The sequence below is a fragment of the Rutidosis leptorrhynchoides genome, chromosome 8, assembly GCF_046630445.1.
Source record: "Rutidosis leptorrhynchoides isolate AG116_Rl617_1_P2 chromosome 8, CSIRO_AGI_Rlap_v1, whole genome shotgun sequence".
Lineage (NCBI taxonomy): Eukaryota > Viridiplantae > Streptophyta > Magnoliopsida > Asterales > Asteraceae > Rutidosis > Rutidosis leptorrhynchoides.
In genome coordinates this window covers 1245677-1260761 of record NC_092340.1, presented here as the reverse complement: position 1 = coordinate 1260761, position 15085 = coordinate 1245677, and the positions used below count along the sequence as shown (strand labels likewise).

At 34.1% G+C, this 15085-nt stretch overlaps 1 protein-coding gene across 1 annotated transcript; it reads left to right on the top strand.

The window, feature by feature from the left end:
• The first annotated feature begins 5428 nt into the window (after positions 1–5428).
• On the top strand, positions 5429–11040 carry LOC139861498 (probable pectinesterase/pectinesterase inhibitor 34). The gene is made up of 3 exons (XM_071849895.1): positions 5429–6663; positions 7821–7960; positions 10085–11040. The coding sequence occupies exons 1-3, from the start codon at positions 5669–5671 to the stop codon at positions 10780–10782; spliced, it is 1833 nt and encodes a 610-aa protein (XP_071705996.1). The 5' UTR covers positions 5429–5668; the 3' UTR covers positions 10783–11040.
• The last annotated feature ends 4045 nt before the right edge of the window (positions 11041–15085 follow it).

Sequence of the window (15085 nt, the reverse complement as noted above, 5' to 3'; positions counted from 1 at the left end):
TTGGTGAGATATATAGGTTTAAAGCTATCATCGATATAAATATAGACCACAAGATTTCATAGTTATAAATATATGTACACTCGCAAGTGTATAAAAGTATTCTATAAGTTGTTGAGCGCTTCGGTAACCATACTTAACCATTAATGTAGCATATTCCCTTTATTATGAAATCTCCCTACACTGTACCAAGTGTAGTAAAAAAGAAATACTATGCAACCGTTTACGATACTAGAGCGACTAGCCCGGTTGGGGTTGTCAAACCCGATGGATCTATTAATAGGATTCGCGCTTACATGTTCTTACAACATGTAAATATTAGTTACCAAGCTATTAGGGAAGATATGCAAGGTGGTACAACTCAACGTAGAATATATTTTAAGTACTTGTGTCCGTGGCGTAAAACATAAAATGCATGTATTCTCATCCCAAAATATTTTTAGAGTTTAAAAATGGGACTATATACTCACAGTAGTAAAAGTATATTAATAATAAGTTTTCAACTTATTAAAAATATGACCGTCGTCCTTGGATTCACGAACCTATACCAATAATAACGATTCAGATAATAATACGACATATGAATAAAATAAAGCAAGTTCATAGAATACTTATATAATAATTTTTAACATTTTATGTTAGTAGTCCATTATTAGTAGTCCTTTGTTAGTAGTCCAAAATAGTCCGAAAAGTCCAACAGTCCAAAAATTGGTATATATATATATATATATATATATATATATATATATATATAATCTTAGAATTACCCTACGGCGTATTGTATACATATTGTATTTGCATCAACCCAGAGACGTGTTGTATACGTATTTTCTTATAATTAACTAAGATGTATTGTGTACGTATTGTCTTAGGATTTATCAAAACGCATTGTATACTTATTGTGTTAGGACGTACCAAGAATATTATTATACATATATACAATCACAGAATTAACCAAGATTATAATATTTTGTTATACTACTGATAACATGTCCAAATATATATAGGATATAGGAAAAGTTAACAAGGATATGGTTAATATAGTTTTTATAATATAAATTTCGTCCATACAACGTTAATTTTAGCAGATTTTGTTTTGCTCGCCAAATATTCATTACAACTCCGTTTAAAGTGAATCAAATTTCTATGGATTCATTAAGAAGTAAATTTTACAAAACCAATTCGAAAAGTTCATCCCAAGTAGTAATTTTTAGAGCTTTACCCTCTTTTTGTGTCGGTGGACAGATTTAGAAAAATTCCGGCATCCACCCAATATATGATTTTTGATAAAATACTTCCACTTTGTCTAAAATCATGAAAAAAAATACTGGAAGTCTTATTTACATATATTAGCATATTTCCAAAGTCTTAGCCTCGAACTCAAAGTCTAAGATAGGTTTTTAATCCTCAACCCAAAACAGCCCGCTTTTTACCGAATGGAGATTAAAGGATATATGTTAAGTTTTAAGGTGTTCTTCATATGTACAAGTTATAAGTTCTTATATTAACTTAATATAACATCATAATACATATAAATAAGTGTTATTAAAGTTAAGTTAGAAAGATTAGATTAGTTTTTCAAACAAGCTTGGTGTTCACCAAAACAAGTTCTAGTTTTTACAAGTTTTATAAGTATAATAAGATAGCAACTATACAAGGAATTGAACAAGGATTTTGAGAAGTATTTTACCTTAATTATGAAGAGGAAAGTTGCTGAGATTAAAGTATGATATGAGAGCATTCAAGTGTGTGTTTTTAGTTTAAGAAAATGTGGAGTAAAAATGAGTTAAAATTGTCCTTATTTATAAGCTTAAAATTTTGGGTTTTAGTGAAAATATCTAAGATAAGTTAAATTGTATTAAGTCATGCATGACATATTAAATTGATTAGGTCATGGATGACATATTACACAAATAATTGCAGATTTCTATTGGTATATATCAATAGTAAATACTTCTAGAAGCTGTATATAATACGGGTAAAAATACCGTATGAATGCGAGTAGAATTCTTTGAGGAAATTGAACGAAAATACGAGTATAGCTATCCTTTATATGTATTGGTATATTATAAAGTGTATTCAATACTTGTAAGGATGTATTTACACTCGTAATACATTATAAGTAAATACATTTTAACATAAGTTAATTACGTCGTTTAAATAGTAATATATATATTGTTTGAAAACTCTTTAAATTAGTAGTATGAAAATATATATATAATACTTTGTTAATATACTTAATGAGATATTTAATTATCATATTTTCAAGTTAAATATATATAAATCCATATATATACACAATAATTAAAAATTAAACAATTAAATCAAGTTATGACGTTCGTGAATCGTCGGAATAAAAGGGTGACCAAAAGCTTGTGTAAAACTCTTTTCGTAGGTTCAAGATTTATTAAAATTCATTGCTTATCAAGTCGGAATTATATAAAGATTAAGTTTAAATTTGGTCGGAAATTTTTGGGTCGTCACAGTTTTAGGGAAAGGGGGAGATTTTGAGAGGGTGTAAGACCACTCCCTATGGTTCCATTACCCGTTTGTTATCCGTAGTTACCCGTAATAAACCATATGCACGTCTTAGTTACCCGCGTTAGTTATCCGTACTCACCATCAATTTAACGGAAGTATATATATTAGTTATAGCAATTGTGGGTCCCAGCGGATTTTTATTGTTGAACTTGATGCTTTATTGCTTGTACGTTGTATATTAAGAGGAGTATTGTTTTAACCATGATAGAGAGTGTTTAGTTATGAGTTAGTTACAGGATATTGGTGTTGTTGTGGCGCTGATGTGGAAGGTTAAGAGGATGAATAGTTTAGTTACGATAGGGAGTGACCTAATGCTTCCTTTGTTACACTTATTCCTAAAAAATGGATCCGTTAGGACTCGGGGATTATAAGCCGATCAGTCTTATTGCCAAAATCCTTTCAAACTGCCTTCGAAAGTCTTACCTTCACTTGTAGGCATGGAGCAAAGCGCATTTTTAAAGGGTAGATTCATTCTAGATGGTGCCTTGATTGCATATGAGTCGGTTGAGTATCTTAAAGCTAGTAGGAAAAAAGGTATCATTTTTAAAGTAGACTTTGAGAAAGCCTTCGATAGTCTCAAATGGAACTTTCTTATGAAAGTCATGAAATCTATGGGGTTCGGAAGCAAATGGAGAAAATGGATCCTTTCATGTCTTAAATCGGCCTCGATCTCAATATTGGTGAATGGTGCTCCCACTAATAAATTCCCTCGGAAGAGGCTTTAGACAAGTGGATCCATTATCCCCATTTCTTTTTATTCTAGCGGCAGAAGGGTTGAATATTCTCACGAAAACGGCAACGGATAAGGGTCTTTTTAAAGGTATCAAAGTCGGGAAACATACAATACTAATCTCTCATCTTCAATATGCGGATGATACCATCTTTTTCGGATATTGGAGCCGAGCATATGCGTGCAATCTTATGAAGCTCCTTAAATGTTTTGAACATGCGTCGGGATTAAAAGTGAACTTCTAAAAGAGTTGTGTTTACGGGGTAGGAGTTGATTGTTGTGAACTTATTGATTTAGCTCACCACATGGGTTTTAAAGTCGGCGATTTCCCGTTCATTTACCTAGGATTACCCATAGGATCGAAAGAGAAAAAACTTAGTGATTGGTGTCCCGTAATCGATAAATTCAATAGTCGTCTATCTAGTTGGAAAATGCGACCGACTTCCTTTGGAGGAAGATTGGTTCTTATTTAATCGGTTCTTATGAGTCTTCCATTGTACTACTTCTCGCTCTTTCGTACTCTGCCATGTGTGTTAAAATTATTAGAGAGTGTGAGACGCAAATTTTTTTGGGCTGGTTGGGTTCGGATTCCAACATTTTGTGGGTCAAATGGGATAATGTCATTAATCCTTTTAGGAATGGGGGGTTAAACATCGTGTCTTTAAAAATCAAAAACCTTGCGTTTTTGGGAAAGTGGTGATGGAAGTTTAAAACCGAAACCAATTCGCTTTGAGTCAAATAATTGTCAGTATTTATAGATCTTGTGGTGGCTTAATGTCGGAAAGTGGCTTCCACACTTCGACATTAGGTGTTTGGCATAACATTGTTCTAGCAGGTAATGCAATTGAAGACACTCAAGTTCAATTCAAAAACTCTTTTATTAAGATACTTAGCGATGACGGTTCTACTTCCTTTTGGCACGAACATTGGATTGGTGAAGAAAAGCTTTGTAACATTTTCCCACGATTATACATACTTGACAAATCAATTGATATTACTGTCAAAGATAGAATGGGTGACGGGGCTGCAATGTGGAATTGGAATGTGTTCCTTCTTGTCAAGCAATGGGTGAATTCGATGTCTTAACTCGCTTGATATCTATTGCTGATTTTGATCGCAGATCCGTTGATAGATGGAAATGGGCCTTAGCTTCTGATAGAGTCTTCAAAGTTAAAACTCTCGCAGTTGCAATCGATGAAACATCCTGGTCGCAGGTAACTAGCAACAAGGAACCTTACGCAACAATCTAGCGCCTAAAAAAATTGAGATCTTTGTTTGGCGGGCCTTAAAAAAGAGGTTACCCTTTAGACTAGAATTTGATAAAAGGGGTGTGGATCTTCATAGTGTACGGTATCCTCTTTGTGACGATGACCTTGAACCTGTTGACCACACAATAGTTTTTTGCAAGCATGCTTTGGATATTTGGGATAAAGTGTTCAAATGGTGAAACTTGGGGAAATTTTCAAATTTTAGTCTCTAAGGAATCTTCAATGGTAATGGAAACATCACGATGTCGAGTTTTGGTAAGAAAATTTGGCAAGCTCTACAATGGATTTGCGCTTATCTCATTTGGAAACACCGGAACAATAAGGTATTTCAAGGTAAAAATTGGAATACTCTGGTAGCTCTTAATGAGATTCAAGTCAAATCTTTCGAGTGGATTTCGTATAGATCAAATGGCAGGATTTCCGATTGGCACACGTGGCTTCACAACCCTTCATCTTATCTCACAGTTTCGTAATCGGTTGTCTTGAGCTGCAGCTTTGCATCTTAATGTAGTACTGATTGTTTTCAAGCTATTTGTCTAGTTTGTTTAGGCAGATTTAATTCAGTCGTGTATGTATATGTATGTTCGTGTCTGCATAGAGTATCTTCTATACTTCTTGTTTCTTTGCTTCATATTAATGAAATCCTGGCTTTTAAAAAAATGTATTTTAGGAACCGGTTTTTGGTAAACACCGGTCTCCCATTTCCGTGTTAACAAAAACGGTTCGTTTTATCTTGACTTTATGAACCGACTTTTACCTCTTACTCAAAAAATGGGTTTTCAAAAGGAGTTTTTATACTCTCTTTTGTAGTAGTGTACAATTATTATTATTATTAATTAAAGTATGAATTTGAATTAGTTATGAGTTATGAAATGAAGTAAAAAGAGCGGATAATTGGGTGCCTGCCAGTAGTTGCCACCAGCTAAGCCCCTTCCGATATCGACTTCACAACAACTTGTTCTACTAACCGAACAGGTCCATTAACAATAGCAACAGGCAATAGCAATAGCTACCTTGTTGTAATCTATTATAAACGTACGTACACCTTCAATTCAAACTCATTCTCAAATTACATCTACACACTCGATCGATCTTTAATTAATTAATATCGATCTACGTTACGACGACAGGCATGGAATACGGCAGGCTCGGTCAGTACCAACCCGGAAGAAACCGAACTGCAGATATATCTCCACTTACACCCGCTATATATTCATCAACAACAACAACTAACTCTAATTCTAATTCCAAACTTAAAAAACTTGTTCTCGTCTTTGCATTCACTCTCATTCTAGTGTCGGTCGTGTCGGTGGGACTACTGTTAACTGCTAAATTCCAACATGGTGCTGGTGCTGGTGCTGGCGGTGGCCCACATCCCTTGATCCGCCCACATCCCACGGAAGCAATGTCACGTGTTTGTGGCCGTACTCGTTACCAGAACTTGTGTTTCAGCTCACTACTTGATTTCCCCGGATCATTAGCTGCGTCTGACAAAGACATGATCCACATTTCAATGAACATTACATTGCAGCGCATAGGAAGGGCGTTGCACACGTCAGCTGAAATTAGTAACATTCAGATGGATACACGTGTACGCTCTGCATACGACGACTGTCTCGAGCTTTTACAGGATTCAGTTGATCAGCTCACACGCTCGCTGTTTTCTGTTGCACCTTCCTCTGTTGATTCTAAAATTGGGCAACGGGTAGCAGGCTCCAATCAAGATGTAATGACGTGGCTAAGTGCGGCGTTGACGAATCAGGACACGTGTACAGACGGGTTGTCGGAGGTGGAAAATGGTTACGTGAAACGACAGATGGATGAGAAACTGAAAGATTTGTCGCAAATGGTGAGTAATTGCTTGGCAATATATGCGGCGCCGAGTGATGGTGATGATTTTAACGGAGTTCCGATACAGCATAGACGGAGGAGGAGGTTGATGTCGTCGTTTCCGAAGTGGTTAAATCGGAAGGAGAGGAGGTTGTTGCAGTTGCCGGCGAACGGAATTCAAGCGGATATAGTGGTGTCAAAAGATGGAAATGGGACGTGTACGACCATCGCCGAGGCGATTAAGAAAGTGCCGGAGTATAGTAGCCGTCGGATCATAATTTACGTGAGGGCAGGAAGGTAAATAAACTCATCATCATTCACCTACCCAAATCTTTTTGACTGTTACTCTTTTGTTTATATTTACCCTATGTATCTACTCGTACTACACTAGTTTCCAAACTACTTTTTGGGATTGTAGTAAAACGCGTCATTTACTAGCCACTTTTAAGATTGATACGAGTATAACCCATATGTATTTCTTCAATTATAAATTATAATTATAATTATAATTAATTAGTAAAAAGACAGATAAAATAAATTCAATAAATATATTAATATTTAAAATCTATAAAATAAAAGTATAAAAGAATTTGACCTTATTATTTTATTTATCTATAGAATTAACAATTAATTTACAACATTTTAAAAATAGTGAACATAAATATCAGACGGATAAAGTATAATTTTTTTTTTTTTGAAAAACAACTTTGTATTAATAAACCACAATATTTACAAGGTTTGTGATCTATACAACTAAAATATTACACAACATATTTACATACATACATAATAATCAAATACAATAAAAGAAAGTCTCAACCCGGATCGCGATTGTTGATAAGAGGAAAGTTTAGATTACTCGGATGTAGAAGCCCAATCGATTTGAACCATATTCGAACGATTTTTAATCCACTCGAAAGTCAAACAAAGTCTTTCGAGACGGATAAAGTATTAGTTTACTCAGTAATAATTATACGAAGTGATGGTAACTTTAAACTAAACATATTATTACTACATCAAGGGATGTTCGGTCAAAATTAAAGTTAAAAATAAAGGTACAACTTACTTTAAGAGACTTAAAAAATGCGCTTGATGCAATTAATTAAGGTAGGCCATTATTTTAGGAGTTAAGGTTAAGGGTAGTGATATATACACAACCAATTTTTACAAATACACAACCAAACATGTTTTACAATGTTGTACTGTACAATACTGTAAAGCATATTTAGTTGTGTATTTGTAAAAATTGGTTGTGTATATATCATCACCCTAAGGTTAAAGACCAATGATGGTATTTTTTTTGGTTCAATGCAATTATTATGTAGAAAAAAGGATAGATATTGTTACGTAAGTTGTGAGTTATAATTGTGCGCGCAATATGAGTTAGTAATTAAATTAAAGTTATCTAGTTTCTGTTATTATAAACTTTGATTGATTTGATGATTACTGATCAGGTACGAAGAGTCGAATTTGAAAGTGGGAAGAAAAAAGACGAATGTGATGTTGATAGGGGATGGAAAAGGAATAACGGTGATTACAGGTGGAGTTAGTGTCGTGGCTAACAATGTCACCACTTTTCACACCGCATCTTTCGGTAATTCCTCTCTTTATTTATTTACTGTATTTTTTATTTAGAAATTAGATTAATTTATTCATATCTATCGGAAGGTGATATTTCAAAACATGTTTTTGATAGATACACACATATTTGTTGTTATTTTCTAGTTATACCTTCTAATAATTTGAAATGAAAAATTGATATAATACATCATTAAAGGTAGTTTGGTGAATTTGTGTAGATCTAAAAAAAACAAGTTTGGAAATATCAATTCCCCTATCCAAAGATAATAACCATATCAGGCATTATTCTTATATATACTTTCCACTAATGCGTTTGACTAATTTACGCTTACCTTTGGGGAAAAAGGTAATAACCATATCAGGCATTATTCTTCCTCCTGTCTACTTTTTATATTTATATACGAAGTAGTAAAGGAAAACTGAAAAACATTACTAGTATTCCTCCTTCCCATCACAATAACAGTGTCCACTCAACCAACCAAATGAATTATTATGAAGAGTGAATATTTTTGATTGATGGATAATTAATGAAATTAGTAACACTTTAAAATTCTATGCAAAAAAATAAGTGCACACTATAATAGAACGAAAGCAGTAATAGTATTTTGGTGGGGTCACGGGTATTCGATGCAAACCTATACATACATACATACATCTACAAACGGTCAAAGAGTCAAAGTCTATATTTGATTTTGAGTTAATGAAATTAATAATATGAATCTTAGTGTGAAGAGTCATGAAGAGGTATTTATTTTTGACTTAATAAATATAACAAATCTTAATAACATAAATTTAAATATTTGTGAATTTAGTGAATCCTTAATAACTGCTCTTAAACTATCTACATATATCTACATATATATGATTAATTTGGTAATTTTAATTATTCAAACGATTATGAAAAATGTAAACAAACAATAACTATTTATCTTATTTCTTACAAGACAATCATATACATATACAGTAATATTTAAACAATAGGATTTAATAAATAAATAAATAAATAAATAAACATATGGGCCTAATTCTTAAATTCACCAACCACCTCCTGTATCCCTTAGGCCCGTCTTACTAATTACTCTAAATTAATTATGTATCTATTTATTTTTATTAATTATTGGGATAGTTATTAATTTTATATATTTGAGAAACACAGAATAACAGGACGGATCAGAAGATAAACAAATATAATTAGATAGTTATTTATTGAGATAGTTATTGATACTCACTATGTTTAAAAAAATTAACTCGATGTATTGTATATACTTAAGCTCTTTTTTTTAAGAATAATATTACGTAAAAAATAGTAATTAATAAATAATAATATTATTTATATTTATATTTATACAAAATTTGTTCATTCCATCCAACAAAAACAAGCGACAACACTAACTTTTAAATAACCCCCGAACTATGTTGAATTTACAAATTTTTTAGGGATAAAAAGCAAAAAATTATTATTTTATTAAAAAACTTAAATAAATTCTAATCAAATTTTCAACGTGCCATATCTCCATGCTCGCCGATAGTTAAATTTTCCCGACTTCCCGACTTCACCGTTCAACTCGAAATAATTTTATACGATTTTCTGGCGTTAAAAGCGTGGAGTCCTTAGGTATACTTGGTACTAACCACGTGTTTCCAAACATACCGGTAACAACATGTTTTTAATTCTGTAAATACATGACGCTACGTTAAATATGAATACGCAATCTGAAAGGCCCCGCCGCATCGCGCAGGCCGGTATTTTTCTAATTAATAACAATCGAAAATATTTATATTATGAATGACCTCAAAACTAGAAATTGAAGTAATAACTAGAAAACAAACTCATACATTAAGAACACCATATATTAAATAAGATTTAACTGATGATTTGATTATTGTTCAAAAATTCAAAATTAAACCATGAAAAACATCAATTATTAGAAGCTAAGTAACACAAAATACAAATAAAATTGCACACATAAGAAAATCACAAATTAATTTTCTAGAGATACAATGTAGCTGGGGAATTGTAAAGCAGTTATTTAATTTTTTTGGAAAAGCTAATTACTTATTAGTACTTATTACTCCGTATTATATATTATACGACTAATATGAGTTTGACGTTTGTTTTGTAAAATTTCAAAAACAGCTGCAACAGGTACTGGTTTCATTGCAAGAGATATGACATTTGAGAACTACGCTGGCCCTAGCGAGCACCAAGCGGTAGCGCTACGAATTGGTGCGGACCATGCTGTAGTGTATCGCTGCAACATCATCGGTTATCAAGATACGTTGTACGTTCACTCACAGCGTCAATTCTTCCGTGAATGTGACATTTATGGTACCGTAGATTTCATTTTTGGCAATGCTGCAGTAGTGTTCCAAAACTGCAGCATGTATGCAAGAAAACCATTGCCATTTCAAAAGATCACAATTACGGCTCAAAACAGAAAAGACCCAAATCAAAACACCGGAATTTCAATCCATGCTTGTCGGCTCCTGGCTCAACCTGATCTCGAGGCCTCAAAGTCAACATTTTCAACATACCTTGGCCGCCCATGGAAACTTTACTCTCGAACAGTTTACATGTTATCATACATGGGTGACCACATTCACCCAAGGGGTTGGCTAGAATGGAATGCAACATTTGCACTTGATACTTTGTATTACGGAGAATATATGAATTACGGTCCAGGTGGAGCAATTGGTCAGCGGGTCAACTGGCCCGGATACAGGATTATTACTACAACTCAAGAGGCTAGCCGCTACACGGTGGCTCAGTTCATATATGGATCCTCATGGCTACCTTCCACTGGAGTCGCTTACGTAGCTGGTTTGTCTCAATAGCTACCTTTATTCTAACATATTAAACTATTACTTATGAAACTATGTATAATTGTGGATTTATTTTCATGAATAGATAATATTAGATGATAAAATAATAAAAATATAAACATGTAACACGCATGTCTTTTGGATTACCCATATACTGGGTTAACGTTGCGAGAGATAGACCACAGTATCTTGTATTATTATGAACATATATTCATGTGTAATTTTTAATTTAATTTTTTACATTCAATCATAATATTTTGATTTGTAATATTTTTGTATTTGTACTATTGGTTGTTATTTCAGAGTTTCAAAACTCATGATTCTAAATGGATAATGGACCAAATGATTTTGGAATACAGGCCCACCACTCAACGCTCCACTCTCCCCTTGCAACTTCATTTTCATCCCTCCCATATATAACTAAATAAATTGGACTTTTATTTATTACTCATTTATTTATAATAATTAAATTTATGAGCCAATCCGTTGGACTGGTACCCATCCGAAAAAATTATATATTTTTTTCGGAAATTTTCTAAATTAAAGGTGTACGTATAATTTGAAGAGGACAAAAAATAAATATAACTAAAACGTTTCAAATATGTTTATCCTATATAAGTTCATAACACAAGTTTTCGTTAATGTTAACTAAAAACATTTAAAAGATATAAAGCACGTTCCTTGTACTTGTACTTGAATAAGCAGTTTGTGTCTGGCTTTAGTCGATTTTCTTGTTTGAATTGCTTGAAAACATAAGACACACATAGATTTGGTTTTTTTTTTTCGACTTCTCTTGTTTCAACTTTCATTTGTACTTAACTTTCTCCATATTGAAGCATGAAACTCTTTTACCACTTCGTAGACCCGGAAGTAACATCAATTTGTTTGGCAGACGCTACAAACAAAAAATACAATTACAGAAATCTAATTATAGGAACAACAATTAATTTGATTAAATTAAGCACAAACTCATTTATTTATAATAATAAGTACATCAACCATAGTCTGTGACAAACTAAACGTTGTTTACGTCAAGATGACGGCAGCTATTTTGTCTCGTAGTTTTTTCTAAGAAAAAAATTCCGAACCCATTTTTAGGCCGAACGTAATGGGTCGAGCTACCATCTAGTTATGTTATCATTATATTCGAGCTAAACGTATTGTCTAACCCATCAAACACCACAATATACCACCAGAGTTTGGCTTGAGTGGTATGGGGGTGTGATCTAACTTGGGGTACTGCCAACCCAGGTTCGATTCTCACTCCAATGAGGGAATTTTCAACCTTTGATAGTGAGGTTTTTAACAACCTTTGGGGCAAACAAATGAAAGTTTTTAGCAAAATTATGGAGGTTTGGGGCAAAATTTGAAGGTTTTGGGGCATAATTTGAAGGTTTTGGAGTAAAATTTGGAGATTTTTGGGCAAAATTTGATGGTTTTTGGGCAAAATATGTAGGTTTTGGGGCAATAAAAAATTCCACCGAGGAAAAAGTCGAAAAATCTAAAAATTTTACACTGAAAATTGCAAATCCACTGGGGGCGGCCGCCCCCGCTTGTCCCTTCATAAAATCGCCCCTGCGTGTGTCGATGATTTGTGTGGGGACACATGCAAGATTAGGTAGGCGAATATTCAAGGCTAATTCCGGATTGTAGGTGAACGAAGGGTTCAGTTGGCGCGAGCTAGTCAAAAAGGAAGAATAAGAAGATGAGGTAGGGAGTTGATTCTTTTGTTCTTCGAGATGAAGAAATTGATCCGACTTGTGGTAGCTCTTCTAGTGTGTATGAAAGTTTTTTAAATCGGTGCTAGGCGTGACTACGGTCTAGAGTAAGTTGGTGGAATCTTCGAAGGCCTCTTTACAAGGTTCTCTTAAAATGTTTCCGTTTTTTTGTGTTCCGGGATGTCGTTTTGCTTCGAAAATATTGATGGTAAATTCTTGAAGCCATGGTCGAGAGAAAAGAAAACATCCTTTGCTGCAGAAGATCTTGGATGCTCTTGAGTTGTTTCTTTGTCCGTCATGTTTTTTTTGGTGTGCTTTGGTGGTTCTGTTTTATGGTTGGTTTGTATTTGGCTAACTTCGGTTTTTTTGTTTGATCTTTTGTTTGGTCTGTCGTTAGAGTTTAGATTCTTGGCTAGTTTCCTTTTGTTTGCGTTATTTAGTTACATGGTTTATGTTATCGGGTTTTGTAGTGTCTTTCAACTCTGCTCGTCATGCCTTCACATAACTCTTTAGTTCTCTTGGCTTGTTTTCTAGTTGTGAGGCGATGTGTCTTCTATTATAACGTTGGTAGGCTTTTTCATCGGTTGATAAAAGTCCATTGATTATAAAACTTGAAGTTTTATGAAGAAAGAAAAAAGAAATACATATAATACTCCCTATTTATGTATTTACTTTTCAAGAAACCATGTACTCCTTGAGTTGCAAATGATTAAAAGACAAACTTACACGATTGGTCCCTAAAATTTGCTTAAAACTACACATGTGGACACGCCAATGAAAATCAATTATTTGTGCTTCGCGTAGAGCTACAATAAATTCAACTCACTGATCAGGAGGACAAGTGGACGTGGCAGCTTAACTCGGATGGGTGTTTCACTGTTAAATCTGCTTGGAACTTTATTGATCGTAAGTTACTGTCTTTAAACCCTATGAAGACTACTTGGTACTCGTTTCTTCCAAGAAAGATAAATGTTTTTTTTTTTGGAGATTCAAGTTAGACAAGTTGTCATTAAAATGGAATTTGGATCGAGTTGGACCACTTAACTTGCCCGATTTGTTATCAAGGGATCGAGTCACAAAAATCACCTCTTTTTTTAGTGTTCGTCGGCTTCGGAGTTATGACGAAAGGTTCGAGTTTGGCATGGTTGTGATATGCCTATTTTCACTTCTTGGTCTTCGTTTGCTACTTGGTTCGATGTCCGGAAATCATCAGCTACTTGCAAAAAAACAAAACAAAAAAAAAACAACGGATTATTTCGATCATTGTCACGCTCCTATGGGTGATTTGACGGTTCAGAAATGGTATTGTCTTTAATGATGTAGATTTAAAGCGACGTAATTTATGTTCTCAAAATGTATACTTTTAATTGGCTAAAAAATAGAGCGCGTCAAGTTTCAAATTAGAACTTAGGCTTTTGCAGCCTTTGTGATTTTTAACTCCAGCGCCTTGCTAGGGAGTTTTTAATAATATTATCTTTACCGTTAAAAAAAACAAGGACACGCCAATGGACCGTCTTCAAGGGTCCGACCCAAACGAATAGGAACCGTAACTGATCAATCCTAGATTATCCAATAAAGGCTAATCAAGGATTGAGTGCAATGAGGGGGTATAATGGATGTCGATTATGGTTTTGGGACCTTATTGTCATATTTCGTTAAGTGCTAAACGATCAACAACCATGTCCCGGTCTTCGTAAATTACCTTAACCAACAAAGATCAAGTCTCGGGCAAACTCACGAGAGAGATCAATATGGCTAGAGCAATCCTTCCAGAATCAACAACCTAAAATGAGAGGCCAAGCTCCCTATTTATAGGCTTGAGATCTGCGCGGAAGTAAGATGTGCGCGCACTTAGGCATTCCGCACAAGTACTGCGTGAATCCTACGCACTCTTTAATATTCCGCGTAATCTCACCGCATTCATTAGCATTTACCGCGATTCATCAGTTTCGCGTCTTTGTCCTTAAGTAGCTTTTCGCACTAAAAATATACATATACATATGTATGTATATGATCAAGTCCCCCAGTTTATTGTGTTACATTTTTGCAGAAAATGTAATACAATAAACTCTATAAAAAAAATTGTAGTTTGTCTGCTTTCGCGAACAATTTACGCACAATCTTTATGCGCAGATGCATTTTACTTTTTCAACGGCTAATTTTTTATTCGTTGATTAATGATTATTGCGCTTATAGCCGTTGGTTCATGCAACCGTTGAATTTTATTCCGTCAGTATATATAGATGTTGTTTATCATTTTATCTAAAACACTTTATCTCTCACTTCTTTCGCATTCATATTAATCATCAACACATTCTTCGCTTTATCATCTTACAGTTTGCCCAAATAATTTGCACTTTTATTTATCAACATCATGAGGCTTCCAGAAATTGAGAAAAAAGACGACACCAAGCAATTTCTTACGGAGAGACTCAAGAGTCCTGAATCAAAATCATCTAAGCATGCATACAAATCTCCTACCACCAGCACAATATCTGGAACTCCAAGCAAACGCCCTGCTACATCTCCTCTCCTTGGATCTGCAAAGAGGATTACACGTTCCAGCTCGAGTATTCCTACTGAATCCGATACTGGTA

What these genes read in the sequence shown, in the direction of transcription:
- LOC139861498 (XM_071849895.1), top strand. Translation starts at nt 5,669, where the DNA reads ATGGAATACGGCAGGCTCGGTCAGTACCAACCCGGAAGAAACCGAACT. An exon ending in ATTTACGTGAGGGCAGGAAG is followed by an intron (nt 6,664 to 7,820) that starts GTAAATAAACTC and finishes ATTACTGATCAG; the next exon opens with GTACGAAGAGTCGAATTTGA. An exon ending in TTTTCACACCGCATCTTTCG is followed by an intron (nt 7,961 to 10,084) that starts GTAATTCCTCTC and finishes TTTCAAAAACAG; the next exon opens with CTGCAACAGGTACTGGTTTC.